Source organism: Mercenaria mercenaria, chromosome 3 (assembly GCF_021730395.1).
Source record: "Mercenaria mercenaria strain notata chromosome 3, MADL_Memer_1, whole genome shotgun sequence".
Taxonomy (NCBI): Eukaryota; Metazoa; Mollusca; class Bivalvia; order Venerida; family Veneridae; genus Mercenaria; species Mercenaria mercenaria.
In genome coordinates, this window is record NC_069363.1 from 50856590 (window position 1) to 50872012 (window position 15423).

The window sequence follows — 15423 nt, forward strand, 5'->3', positions numbered from 1 at the left end:
AGTTTGATCTTGGCCAGATATTCATTTCTTACTGCATATGGCTACAGTAAGTCAGAAGCAGGTGAGTGTTTTAAGAAAATGTATCATATAAAACTAAAGCTATTCCAGTGTCTGTAGAATAGTCCTGTAAGTTCTTCATGTAAATCTATATTTTTATGCTCTATAATTTATAGTATGATAAGGCATGTAGGGTATTTCTTGATGTAAGTCAGTTTACTATCTTGCATTTGACTTGACTGAAATCTTACTGAGTTTGTTTATACTTCAGTTACCGTCTTTTCAACCGAGTTCATCATCGAGTGTCGGGATGAGAAAACCCCAAAATAAAAAGAAAATTGTGATAAAGGTATCTATGTAGAGATAATACACGTTTTATTGTGTATGAACGTCTGCAGAAGCCCGCGGGATTGTTTGTGACCGAGACCGAAGGTCGAGGTTACAAACATATCCCAAGGGCTTCTGCAGGCGTTAATACACAAAACAAACGTGTATTGTCGCTATTCTTGCATAAAAAACATTACACGACGACTAAATGCATTGTTTTCATATGTGATGACTAGACGATTCCGGTACATTTTTTATTTACCATTCTTGTTGTTCTTGGAAACGGTAAACATGTTTTAAATATCCATAACCGGGGCACACATAACAACAACACTACTAAAAGCGTGATTTGGAGGCTTTTGAGCATCTTATTTTTATTTTTAGTTATTACAAACGTTACATTACACATAATTTTGCATATAACTTAAAAATTTGATAAACAGGAACACAATTATTTTAAGAATAACAACTTTACATTCGAATTATTTTGAGTACAAACAAACAGAGTACGGATGAGTATGAAGCTAGTGACTAGCTTTCGAGGTTTATTATATGAATTCTGCGAACAATCAAGTAAAAACAAACCGACTGATACTAACAAAAGTCATTAATATAATACCTAAAAACGGGGAATAGCACAAGTTACACGCGATACTTATTTATTCACAGTTATTTACAATAACTGAACAGACGCTTTGTAAAGGGAGTAAACTCTAAGAGAAGCTAGTGCGTACATTGAAGGGGGCAGTACGTTTGGGGTTGGAAACTGATACAGCTAAACATACTATGGATTACATTGTGTCTATAATGCTACAAGAAGAGGTTATTATGGAAGAAACAAGATGCAGATGCCAAATATCAGTCTGCGCAGAAATACATACATATGTCCCTGGCAAAGCATTTCAAAAATAAAAATCGGGTATAAACAGCACGTGAATTGCCTTGTTTGCACACGATTTTTCTCCCGTTAATACATGGGCGGATCCAGTAAAAAAAGTAGTTTTTATGCAAAAATTAATACTTGCGGCATTTGCACTTAATTCCAAAGGAAAATATTTACACCAAAAATGTAATGTTGAAGTTCTGATAGAATTGATGTTATTTGAGGAGACATTTATTATAGCTCATATTAGCTAAGATTTGTATTAGTGCTGTTTAACTAGGAGTTTTTTAGGCAGGTGCTGAAAGTATATTCTCTACGAATGCAGATCAGGTCGTGCTTCATTACTGAAGTTGAAAAGTTGTTTTTAGTTGTCAGTATAACATAAAAGCCAAAATGATAAATTTGACAAAGGGATTATTATGCCGAAGAAAGTTCTGCAAGAATTCAGGGTCACTTTTTCAAGAATAATATTTTAATATGTACTGATTTATTTTAGCTCAGAAGTGATGAAAACCTCAAGCTTATTTGAATTACGCTTGAGTCTGCTTCCGGGAAAAGGAAGTACCAGTGCTCATATGAGGTACGGTTGGGACCCAAGTTTGGACAACTCAGTGATTTTGTGCATAAAAATCATACCAAATGTTTAATTTAACATGTCAACATAATTTTAATTATCATAAAGGAAAAAAGTTTAATGTAGACCTTACAATATATTGAAACAGAAACGGGGTAGTGAATCAGCACCAGCCACACAGGAAAGCACAGAAGTTTCTTCCAAAGTTTCCATGTCACATCTGAATTCAGCTGAAAGTTACATTGCAGAGGTGAGTAATTAACCCTTACCCTGCCAAATTTCTATAATGAACTTGTCCATCTTTCAATTTGGACAGTACCATTAACTGTTAAAAGGGGTGTTTACCAAAAAGATACTGACTGAATAGTGAATGGATGTGCAGGCTGATCATGATCTACACTGGTCGCAAAGGCAGAATCAATCGTGTCCAGCATGATAAGGGTTAATATGCACCGACACTCCCTATGGAGAATTAAATTTATTTTGGTATCACTTAGTCTTGTATTTTAATTTTATGGCGTGTCATATCAGGTCAGTTGGAAAAATAACTATAGAATGAAGTTGTCAGTAGCAGTGCTAGGCATAAAAAAATTTAGCAATTATACAGTAAAATTTTACAGTGCTTGAATCTCAAAGACATTTGAGCTGTGCCATGGGAAAACCATTTGTGACCAGCATGGATCCAGACCAGCCTGCGTATCCGTGCAGTCTGGTCAGGATCCATGCTGTTCGCTAACAGTTTCTCTAATTGCAATAGGTTTTGAAAGCGAACAGCATGGATTCTGACCAGACTGCGAGAATGCGCAGGCTGGTCTGGATCCATACTGGTCACAAATGCACTATGTTGGTTTCTCATGGTGCGGCTCATTTTATGTTTTCAAAAGACTTAAGCTTGTATTCCAATGAAATATTTCATAATTATACTGCCAAACAAAGTGGGTTTGTTTTTTTTTTGCTATAAAATCGGACTTACTAGAGGGAGACAATTGCAAAAACATTATTTCTACTTTAACTCTTGTCTGTTCATCTGTTGGCCATGTTCTTTCAATGACTCTGACCAGTGTTCTAAAAATTTTTAGAGTATTGTAAATTTTTGTGAAAGGAATAGTGCTGTTCTGATACTAAGCCCCATTTATATCATCCATAGTAGAGAGAAAAGAGTACCTGTTCTTCAGTAGCCGACAATATCTGGTGCATGACTGTTCTGTCTGCACCAGGTCTTACTTTAGAACAGTTCACATACATCCCAAACATTACAGAACACTACTCTTTTTCACTTAGTTGTCATATAGTATGTGCAGGATGTTCCGAGAAGTCTAAAGGAATATAGCCATTGATATCAGCTTTAAATTCAACAGCAGCAGTAGGTGTCGTCCTTGTTTTCTTTCCAAGACTCTATATTGTTAGCTGAACTAAGCACCAAGAGTTCAAGAGTGAGCTATTATCTTTGCCCTCTGTCTGTCTTTGTCTGTGAACAGTTTCAGTGTTAACACATAGTAGACCTCATTTCTTGTGAAGTTGTAATGAAAGGTGTCATAATTGATAACCGACAGGATTGCTCCAGTAGCACAAGAGTTATTTCCCATGAAAAAGTCAAAGTTGTCATATTTGACAGTGTAAACACATTAAAGGTCGCATTTCTTGAGCAATTGTCATAATGAAACTTGCATAGACTGTGAAATACTTAATGATCTAGAACAAGTTTAATAATGGGCAAAAATTAATATGACTTAATTTTTTTTGTCGACCATAACTATATTGAGACAGAATACAGTGTCATAGTCTCATAAAACGTTGGTCAGTTTGTACTATGATAGGCCGCATAGTACCAATTTGTCCAGAGTTATGAGCCCTTGATTTACACACATCACACATCTACTGTACAAGAAATTTGTCATTAGGTCATTATGAAACTTAAGTATTAAAACTTACTGTTCCCATATAATCTAGGACATGTTTCAATGTCATAGATTCATGATATGAGTCGTGCCATGAGAAAACCAACATAGTGGCTTTGCAAACAGCATGGATCCTGACCAGACTGCGCGGATGCGCAGGCTGGTCTGGATCCATGCTGGTCGCAAAGCCATTATGTTGGTTTTCCCATGGCGCGGCTCATATATAAATCAAAGATTCCTGGAAAATGAAAGACATTTATAGGCTTTAGGTGAAAAACTTACATTCATAAAGTTTCGATTTTTAGGTGAAAAGCACGCTCAGTGGAGATTCCTACAAAATGTTCTCAAAGGCTTTGATAGAATACAAGAAAAGTGAAGACATTGATAAAGTGATTGAAGTTCTTGCCGCTTTGTTCACTGAAGACACTGCCAAACATCATCTGTTTGCAAGTAAGTCAACATTTTCATGAATATCACTGTATAAAGAATCTAAAATGTATAGTAAAAACCATTCGTTTTTGCTTCATCAGTGTTGAATTCTGTTAAGCCCAGTTTTCCAATTCCATGTAAATCTGGACCACTTACTCGGAGGCAACTTGCAGGACTTAGAGTATTTAAAGTTACTGTCACAACCTGATAATTCAATATGGGCCTTGATAAAACTGCATGATCATTGATAAGATCTGTACAAATGTAGGGATAAAGCATGGTTTTTTTTTGTGTTATAACATCTGCAGAATACTGAGGGATTGGTACCAATGTATCCCGAGGGATTCTGAAATGAACATGCGCTGACGCTATTCTAGCATAAAATGCGTAAAAACTAATAAATGAATATATTATCCCTCCACATCATTAAATTTTTAATCCCCCGCCACGAGTGGTGGGGGGTTATAGGAATGGTCTCCTTCCGTCTGTCCATCCGTCTGCATTAAGCTTGTCCAGCTTTCACATGTGCTGGCAGGATTTCGACCAAACTTCAAAGGAGTGATCAGTACCAAGCCTAGTCATGGATATTGCCGGCATGTTCCTTCCTCTTTGCTGCACAAAATGGCCACCAGACCTAAAAATAGAAAAATCTTGTCCGGCTTTCACAGGTCAAAATGCTTGCAGGATTTCGATGAAACTTCACAGGAATGATCAGTACCAAGCCTAGTTGTGCATATCACCAACAGGTTCCACTTCACTGCACAAAATGACCGCCAGAGCTAAAGGTATACATAGGGGGGAGACATATGTTTTTGTGACAAAAACACCTTCTAGTTTAATCCTTTCGCTGTTTATTTCAGAGTTTTACAGATTTGTAAGATCAAAACATAAAGAGCATTTCCACATCATGTGTCGAGAACTTACAGGGTTATCAACAGGATACAAGGCAGAAGACACGGTGAACAAGAAAAGGCTTCAAGAAACAATAGCTTGCCATGGTAAGTATAATTTTGATGAGATGTGATGTCATTTCCCGTGACGATTAGATAAATGACATTGTGTCTGATATCATTTGTCCTCCACCTCTGATTCATGTGGGGAAGTTGGCAGCTGCTTGCAGAGAACAGGTTTGTACTGGTACAAAATCTAGGAACACTGGTTAGGTTAACTGCCCGCTGTTACATAACTGAAATACTGTTGAAAAATGGCGTTAAACCCAAAGCAAACAAATAATGCTTTTAAGCTTTACAACAATATGATAACTAGAACTGTTATATTTACTAGCAGAGCTGGTCAGATCACAAGTTTATTTTATGCCAGATATTTCCTGAATTTTATGCATGCATTCTGTTATAATAAGTCCAGTGTTAATTGCTTGTTTATGATTGTTCTTGGAGTGTATTGGTTGATATGACTAGAACAACATATGAGCCGTGCCATGAGAAAACCAACATAGTGGCTTTGCGACCAGCATGGATCCAGACCAGCCTGCGCATCCGCTCAGTCTGGTCAGGATCCATGCTGTTCGCTTTCAAAGCCTATTGCAATCAGAGAAACTGTTAGCGAACAGCATGGATCCTGACCAGACTGCGCGGATGCGCAGGCTGGTCTGGATCCATGCTGATCGCAAAGCCACTATGTTGGTTTTTCCATGGCACGGCTCATATATGTTGTATCTGTTTTTCAGAAAGTGTGTCGAAGCGACTTAAAACAGAGGATGATAGAACAGATTTGGTATGATGATTTAATGTTTTGACATTTGCAAACTGTGAAATAGGCATTAAGTTAATTACAGAAGCTAGAGGCAACTGTATGATGAGTGATACCTGAAGTAGTTGATATGCTTAGTGTCGTGTATTATTCACAAGAATGTAGGTGATCTTAATGAGGTCATTTTAACACTCTCGGAACTCTGTGGTCAATTGGTTAAGGTCACTGCCTATGAATTATTTGCCCCTCATTGCAGTGGGTTCAAAACTCATTCAGGGTGTAGAATTCATGTCAAGCTTGGTTGTGGAATTTTTCTACCCTAATGACCCAGGCCACTTAGGGGCACCTGGGGATCTTCCTGCACCATTAAAAGTTGGAAAGTCACCATATGACTTATAATTGTCATTAAAAGCAACAAGGAAAATCTAAACTCACTTTTTTTATGCCCCCGGCATCTACTGATGCAGGAGGCATATAGTGATTGTCCTGTCCGTCCGTCCGTACGAGGTTAACCAAATGGGACCGTTTCGTCTAGCATCAATACCCCTAACTAGAATGACTTGATACTAATGCAGATATAACCTGTGACCATTCCTCATCTTCAGACATCACCTGACCTCAGTTTGACCTTGACCTTGAAGTTGACCTTATTTTGGACTTAGGTTGCTGTGTATCGACAAGGATGCCACCGGGGGCATCAAGCGTTTATTGAACGCAGCTACTTGTTTTATAAAAGTGAAACCTATGTGATTATGATCTTAGTAATGCAGGTGCTATCAGAAATTATATTAAAGTCATACATGCTTTGACTATCATTCATATTGATAATTGCTTTACTGCTTCCAGAAAAAATCTAAAGACAATAGTAAAACCAACTCAGCATCTGAAACCAGTAGTGTATCAGTGAACACTATGTTAACTACCTCAAAGACTGTGAATGAAGCAAATAAGGAAAATAATAAAGAAAAGGGCAGTCCGACTGGTTCTGATGTGAAGTCTTTATCTGGGACTGGTTCCCAGCAATCTGCTGCTAGCGAAACAGAAAAAATGGTGAACCAGACTAAATATGGACAGCCACAATCAGGTGAGATTGTAATTGCAAAACAAACAAAAAATGAGCACAAACATTCAAATAAGGCTCGTTGCTTTATCAAATAAATTTTTGTTCTTAAATTTAGTAAATATACTGGTACTGATGATAAACTCAAACAGATAATGAGGTTTTTTACCTGTAACTTTTTTATTTCTGCAAATTGTTATCAATGGTTGGTATCAAAATAAAGCTTAGCTCTTACTGAATAATTGACATAATTTAAATTTATATTTAGTAAGCAAACTCAGAAGAAGTGAGGCCCTGAAAGGGGTATATAAAATGGGGACTGTATGAATGTTGACTGATGATAAATTCGACCACTTTGTCATTAAAAAAAAATTCTCCATAGTATTATGTTGCAACTTTCCCAAAAATGTTGCAACAGTCATTCCCGATCAAGTAATGAAAAGTGACCCAATGTCAGGCCTACATGTGTTTGACAGTGAGCATGCGCAAAAAAACATCCTCTTCCCCAGTACTTTTGATAAATATTTTTTAAACAGAAAAATGTAAGTCATTTATTTATACAGAATATTTACCAATTTTGTTTTTGTTTACACCAGTTGGTGTTGTACATTTGTAAGTGGTTGCTATTAGACGGCATGTTAAATTATATAAAAAAAAAACAACTGCAATTGAATAATTTGAAGGGGTTATCAATAAAACCCGGCCCGGCCCGGCCCGGCCCAAACCACGGAAATAGCCGATTCCGATTGTACGGAAACCACCGGAAACTTACGGACGGAAGGCTAATATAATTACGAATGATATCGTGTCGATATCAACTTACATGTTTAGAATTTAGTAAAAAAACACTGACTTTTATGATGCCCGCGAGGAACTTCTTTGATGAATGGGTTAAGACTGCGTGTTCTTTCTGGTTGCACAAACGTCTTAATATAATTTGTAAACTTGTACACAGGAAGTCGTTATACATAGCGTTGTTTTGACGAGGCTTCTAATTAGTTCCCGAAAATTTGTATCGTTATTATTATATACTATTTTATAATCACGTTTTGTCCAAGAAGTTGTTATAATTCCTCTCGGACCTCAAATAGTTTTTGTTTCACATGTGCATTCCCAAAGCCTAAATATTTCTTTGTGTCCGGTAACAAGCCTAAAACACAGGTAGTAAATAGGCAGGTTTTTTTTATACTTTTTGTTCAATGAGACTTTATGGAAATTATTTTTTATGTAAAAAAATGAATACGAATAATTTCTAATATCACTGAGAACTTTTAAAGAATAGAATGAGCATTTTTTTTAAACTTTTATTAAAACTTTTTTAAAAAATCTCAAAGACCATAAAACATTTAGGGTCAAGTAAAACATTTAGGATAGGTCGGGATACCGATTACGCACGAAGAATACAGCGTTGAATATTGAAAGGTTTTACACACGGTATCCCATATTTTTTTAAATATTCCTGTATAAATATAAAAAAAAAAAGAAATACTGAATTAGGTTTGTTCACGCAGTATTCTGAGTATCTCTTGAACTTAGTCGACTGAATTTACGTACGATGAAAGTCACACATTGAATATATTGTGGTACGTTGCAGTTTGTGGCATAGTCTTTGCACTTTCGATAACCGATTTCATATTCGGCAGGTTGCTATGATGTTTTAACATCTTTTTTATTTATTTTTTTTCCCAAGTTTGCAAGTAATCTCTGAATAAACTGACTTACTTAAGTTATATTCAAATTAGTTAAAAACTATATAGAGTAGAATCGAGATACAAATTTTACCTTTTTTCATTTTTGTACAGATGTCTCGTAATCCGGAGGTCGCGGGGTTGAATCCTGTCAGCGGATTTTGACCGTGACTCCAACAGTCCCTTCTTTCGGTGCGAGTACTGGTAAGTTTCCAGGAAGCAGTCATCGAGTGTATTTCACATTAGTTGGTGAACCAAAACTCGACGCGAAAAAGAAATCTTTTAAATGGGAACAAAATTACCATTTAACTGAACTCAATATATAGAACGATTCACACTGTTTCGTGAAAAAAAGACCAAGTAAAAACATGTTAAGGTTGGTTTGGATATTTACCAATGCTCTACACTTTCAGATTAATATGCATTTAGATACTTCAAGATTAAACTTCAATGGTTAGACATATCTTGCAAAACTTTGCTTTATTTAGGTTGATTTGATATATTATTGTATACAGAATGCCCTTTCAGTCAGTTTGCTAGTGCTCGGCATTTTTGATACATAACAACAGAAGAATCGTTTGAGCCCGCTAATCATAATTTACAAATAAGCCTGGAAAAAGCAAAATAAAACTTTGAATGGATGTTGTTTCTTCAAATCTCACAAATTTCTTCATTAAGATTTTTTTGTGTGTAAATTTATCAACATCACAGTGCAGTGCAGACGATTTACTCTAACATTGCTTACTTTACTATGGTCACGTGACCACACCGGAAGTGAACTGTACTTGGACTTTAATGCTGTCGCATTCTTAGACCCTACGTTTTGTGAGTTTTTCATTGGTAGAACCAAACCTATTGTAATTATGCAAATTAAACTGTTGCTCTTTTTTTATAAACAGTTGCAGTTTTTACGAAGGATCTGAGTGTAATTCTCCAGCTAAATTGGTTTGTTAAACTGCCCATGTGTGGCCAAATCCATAAAGCGTCTCAGAAAAGTTTTAACCTTACATATTACCGGTCACCGTGGCCTAGTGGTTAAGGCGTCCGCCTCGGGATCGGGAGGTCGAAGGATCGAGCCCCATGGGGAGCGTTCGTCCGGTGGATGTTTGTCATGGGACTCGTTCCGAAAAGACCGGTTCGTGAGCCGCGAGCTAGTTAAATGAATGGTTACCGACTTCTATCCGCCTGGCGCCTGGCATGTGGTAGGAGTTGGGAGGTAATTGGTACGCACAATAAAGGTGTCTCATAAGCCAAATTGACTGGCTCTTTCAGTAGGGGTGACACTATAATAAACAAGACCTTTACCTTTACATATTTTTTCAACTTTACGATAAAGAAAGTGTAATGAGCGGAATTTTTCAACAACAAGTTGCATCCTTCATAACTTGTTTAAATAATAGTAAAAGTTGATCTTCACCCGATAATACATTGTGTTGAAAAGGTAAAATGCGTACTTCTTACGCAAATCGCGTCGAGAAATCACATTTTAGCTCAAACTTAAATATATATAATTGTGACGTTTCTGTTTTTACGGAGATTAATTTATGTTTTTGGGTTGTCCATTATATACAAAAAGTAATTATGTTTTATTTGGTATAACAGGCCCATCGAAACCTATATGTTTTCAAATGGAATGACCAACTAGTGTGTTATTTTTTTCACAAATACAATTATGATAAAAAAAATGAATTGTAATAGGAGTGGAAAATAAACAGAGGTCTCCTTCTTCGTTTTCGCGGTATTCTTAATTTTCTCCTACCCAATTTTCACGCGCAGCTATTGCACACTCAATTTTACATACAAATGCCTGTATCTAAGGGAAAATTAATTTAATCACCGAAAAAAGTTTTCAACACCATAAATTTCATTTTAATTATATTCTTATTTTGTTAGCCATTTTCGATTTCTTTCCGATCTTTATTGTTACGCGTGTATACCTGAATACATGTTACACACAAAAGCGGCGTAATGAAAATCATAATATAGTACTTCTTATTAAACATTTTGCTGATCGTTCCCACTCAGTATGTATCTTTTATTTTCTGAAATGTTTTTGAATGAAATAAAATTGTAAAATGACTACCAGGTACATTTTCATACTGCGGAGCTAGGAAAATTTTGACTGTGCATATCAAAGTCCCGACCAACTTAAAGTCAGAATTAGCCGGGAAGAATTATTTCCTGTTGTGGTCTTTAAGAATTTTAAGCCCATTTTCGTCAACATTTTATTATACATTTACATTTTAAATACTAAACTCTTTCTCTACAGTAACTTACATTCGCATTGAAAAATATTAGTCACGGATAGAGTTATTTCGAGGGGTCACCCTCACAGGAATACATTATTTATTTTATTAAACGGAAAAACTAATGAAATGATTTATTTAACATTTAAAAAAGTTATTACTTGCCAAATAATGAAGACAGAATTAAGGTGGCTTTACTAGTAAGCACCTAGAAATTGTCGCGACTTTGCTGTATAGAAATACTTTTTGATAGGTATAGTCTTGAGGTTACATATCGCTGAATTTATGGGCATACTTCAACATAATCAGCAGCAGTAACATTCGAAAAACGGCGATAACTACGGAACATATAATGAGTGCACCCATTTTCTTAGTAGTTAGTTAATTTCCAATCTGATGGTGATAGTTTCAGTTTAATATTTGATGAAAAATTGTTTTCAAAATGTTGCATGTAGAACAAATCATTCAAAAGCAGAAAAGAAAAATAGGCCGGGTTCACACATGTATGAAGTAATTTAAACCTATGTATAAATAAGCGCATCGTCTTTTAATCAGTACGAAAGTAGGGAGACATGAAAATGTCATATCACATGCGCAGAAAAACAAAATAGCGTTGTTGCGCATGTGATATGAAATTATTTTTTTTTATCATTAAATCTATATTTATAGTCCTTTCCATTGTTCTAGATGTAGTCACATGTTCAACGATAAAAAGTCGTATTTTCTCGAAGGCGGAGCCAAACATACATATTGAACTCCAGCTGTGACGTCCACACGTTAATATTACGTTAAAACAATGTGACGTCGTATACAATTAACCACGAAAGATGACCTAAGGCTGCAGACATCTGTACCTAATGTTTATACTTTTGAGTAGGCTGGATTTGATAATAAAACAATTGTCGCCTTTTATGTGTGGTCGATATGTGGATTTATCGACCTGTTAAAGCGATATCAAGTCGATAAATTCGCCCGAGGTTGATATTGCTTTTATCAGGCCGATAAATCCACATATGAGCCACGCCATGAGAAAACCAACATTGTCTATTGCGATTAGAGAAATCGTTAGCAAACAGCATGGATCCTGACCAGAATGCGCGGATGTTGGTTTTCTCGTGGAGCGGCTCATATCGACCTCACCAAAAGGTAATTATTGTATAATATCACATGCGCAGAAATTGAAAATAACGATTTTGCGCACGAGATATAAAAACGCTTGTAAATATGATATATTATTCAAGTTAAACTAATGGAAAAATTGCATTGGACATTGTGTGGGGTATAATAATTTAACATCTGAATTGCACACATTTGTAATCCATGCTTTAAAATGTTCATTTTAAACAAAAAAGTTAACATTCACGGTGTGAATAGTTGTATAAGCCGAGGCTGAAATAGTTCGTTGTCCGACTAGACCGGTTTTTTTTAAATTCTGTGTTAAAAAGATATACTAGTATTATTTCAAATATAAAAGAAAGAGAAATCAAAAATTAAATAATCTAAAAACAAAAATAACGTTAGCAGTAAATTGTTAAAACACAAAAGTTCATTGCTATCACTCCCTCCCATTTATCCATATTAGATATTTACCGTTTTTTATTGTTTTGTTTTAAACAGACTGAGCGGGCATGTTTCGGGGTGGGGTGGGGGTCCGGATTCGAAACTTTGCGACCGATCTTTCATATTTTATACTCCAGTTCATTCATTTCTACAACTTACTGTAACTCCGGGTATCATCTCCATACATATCACCCGGTTTTGTTTAAAGCTAAATCATATGATTTATCATTTGAGCAACCTTTTATGATATTTTTTGTCAGTTTTCTTGTTTTTCAGGAACAAAGACCTATTATTACATAGAGTTATACCTCTTCTGAAAATGTTTACTTTGATACTTTTATGAAATTTTGTAATTGCCTCCCTTTAATATGAAAAAATGTAAAAAGTGGACTATTTTTTTAGCTTTTGATGTAAGTTATAGTTTTATATTCAAATTTGAATACTTTAACAACCTGAAACAAATGGAAGGTATGAAAACAGCGCATAGCTTCGAAGTTCGTCTATTTTCGATCTATCTTGGTTGCGCAACCGAGATAGGCAAAAGGAGTATAATAATAATTTCATAAACTTACATTTCTAGTTAATTTTCGCAAAATGTGTACTTATCATATGCAAATCTTTGACAACTTTAATATAAGAGTGTTTATATTCATATGTTCCCTAAGGCAAGATATTTTTATTGAATTAATACTTTATATGCTAAAACGCTATCTTGGTCAGGCAACCAAATTTTATAAATACTTCCAGTACACGGTATAGACCCCTTCGCCGTACTACACAACCTAGTGTCACATCATTAGATGTGAAATAACGACGAACCATTAACTAGCCTGTCCAGTTCTGTTGAAAGTATCCTGTAACCTGCTATCTCGTGCCTGTCCGGTACACAAAATGACACATCGATTGCCGAACGTATTACTTGTTTGATTGAGTGTGATTCAAATATCTTGTTATTTTAGGTCTTTGCTTATGTCAAGTGCAATACTTCATGAAACATACGTATCATCAATATTAAATACTTTGCTTCTACTTTTGTAATAATGAAATAAAATACACATAAATTTGCCTTGATTAAGATGACGGTATCACCATTCGTAATTATATTAGCCTTCCGTCCGTAAGTTTCCGGTGGTTTCCGTACAATCGGAATCGGCTATTTCCGTGGTTTAGGCCGGGCCGGGCCGGGCCGGGTTTTATTAATAACCTTTGAAGGTGGTCGACTTTATCATCTGTTCGAGTTTATCATCAGTACCAGTACATACAAATTATCAGTTGTGGCTAAAGTGTTACAGAAAGAGAAAAATGTTTTCTAAACTAATTTTATGATTTAATAATAGTTAATTTTCTATATGAATTAGATATTTTAGAAACAATTTACAGAAGCTAAAAAATGTCTCATTGTTAAACAGCTAAGGGAAAATCCTTTTCAATTTCAGTTTCAACAACTATTTTTTCATTTATGGAAAGCAAACATTTTTAGACTTCAGGAAATGTATGTTTAAGTATGGACAAAATCTGGCATGGAAGAAATAACCAAGGTCTATTATTCTTGCATAAAACTGAGATACAATCAAAACCTTCTAACATGACCCAATTTGTTTTCCTATTAAACAAAGAAGGTTGAAAACTGTGTGTTATTATTCAACAATTCATTTTTCTGATGTCACAATTATTACGTCATAGTGTTAGACGGCATATAGTTGCGCACTGGAAAAGAAATCAACAGAAATCAGGCAAATGGATATTGTCAAGGACGTGCATAATAATCATTGATAACGTGTTAGAATTGAAATAATGTATCTCAAACAGTGATTTGCTCTAGAATAAAATCATTGTTTGTCGTTTAGATGCGTATTATTATATCACTCGGGCTGCACCCTCGTGATATAGATCTAATTCTTTTGCATCTATTTAAGCTCCAATGATTTTATTGAATGACAAATCACTGTTTGGGAAGTATTATTTCTTAATTAAAACCAGCTGTCTTTAGAGATGGGAAGTCTCTGTTTCGAAGTGGTCTTTAGCACAGATTTGACTGTAAGTTGTTTGTTGTTAAAATGTATAACTACTTTGTTGTAAAAATGTACAAGAAAGGTTAATAATCTTTTCATCTCTATTTACAGGATATACATGTTGTTCTTGCAAGAAATCTGCTAAATTACCATTTATATCCCAGTGTGAACATGTGTGTTGTATGGATTGTTGGAGGCTAGTGTTCGAAGGGGACAAACTGTGTCCATCATGTAAACAAAGGGTACGCAGACGTCACTTGACTAGACTGGTATTCAAATTGAAAGAAGAAAAGGGAGATAATTGTGATGATGATACTTGATCTTTGACCAATTTGAAATTGTACATAGTATATCAAATGAAAGCAATTCTGTATAAGATATTTTGCTATATTATTAAAACTAAAGTAATTACAAATGTTGTTGAACCTTTTATATTTGAAAAGCTAAATTAGCCACCTAGACATGATTTTTATCGCAGCCAGAATGATACAGGAGATTTTTTGGAACTTACCATAAACCAGGTGTTATTTAGGCTGTTTTGGAGCTACTTTTCTACTTTTGTCTACTCTGTTTCCACTTCCTGCAACTGGCATGAGCTTTGTTGGTTACAAGGTGTTATACATAGGTTATTTTAAAGGTTAATGTTTTTCGGCAACCTTTGTTGTTCTGTCATATCTTTGTTACTTTTGCTTATATCTTACTGTAACTTCACATAAACATTGTCCAGTATACAAATAAATTATGTGCAGGGGTTGGCCCATTATACCCAAGGTCAAGGTCACCAAGGTGTTATACTTTGGTTATTTTTAAGGTTAAAAGTTTTTTGGCAACCTTTATTTTTCTGTCATATCTTTGTTACTATTGCTTATATCTTACTGTAAGTTCACATAAACATTGTCCAGCATACAAACAAAGTATGTGCAGGGGCTGGGCCCATTATAACCAAGGTCAAGGTGTTATACTTAGGTTATTTTTAAGGTTAAAGTTGTTTTTCTGTCATATCTTTGTTACTTTTGCTTATATCTTACTGTAAGTTGGC

General features: G+C 35.3%; 1 protein-coding gene across 1 annotated transcript in view; it reads left to right on the plus strand.

The window, feature by feature from the left end:
• The window catches only part of LOC128555625 (regulator of telomere elongation helicase 1-like), a 48340-nt gene extending 33547 nt beyond the window's left edge, over positions 1-14793 (plus strand). The window contains exons 21-27 of the mRNA XM_053538461.1: positions 269-346; positions 1930-2031; positions 3985-4129; positions 4969-5106; positions 5796-5842; positions 6665-6902; positions 14496-14793. Of these exons, the coding sequence (XP_053394436.1) occupies positions 269-346; positions 1930-2031; positions 3985-4129; positions 4969-5106; positions 5796-5842; positions 6665-6902; positions 14496-14704 (957 nt within the window). The 3' untranslated portion in view covers positions 14705-14793. The remainder of the gene's footprint in view (positions 1-268; positions 347-1929; positions 2032-3984; positions 4130-4968; positions 5107-5795; positions 5843-6664; positions 6903-14495) is intronic.
• The last annotated feature ends 630 nt before the right edge of the window (positions 14794-15423 follow it).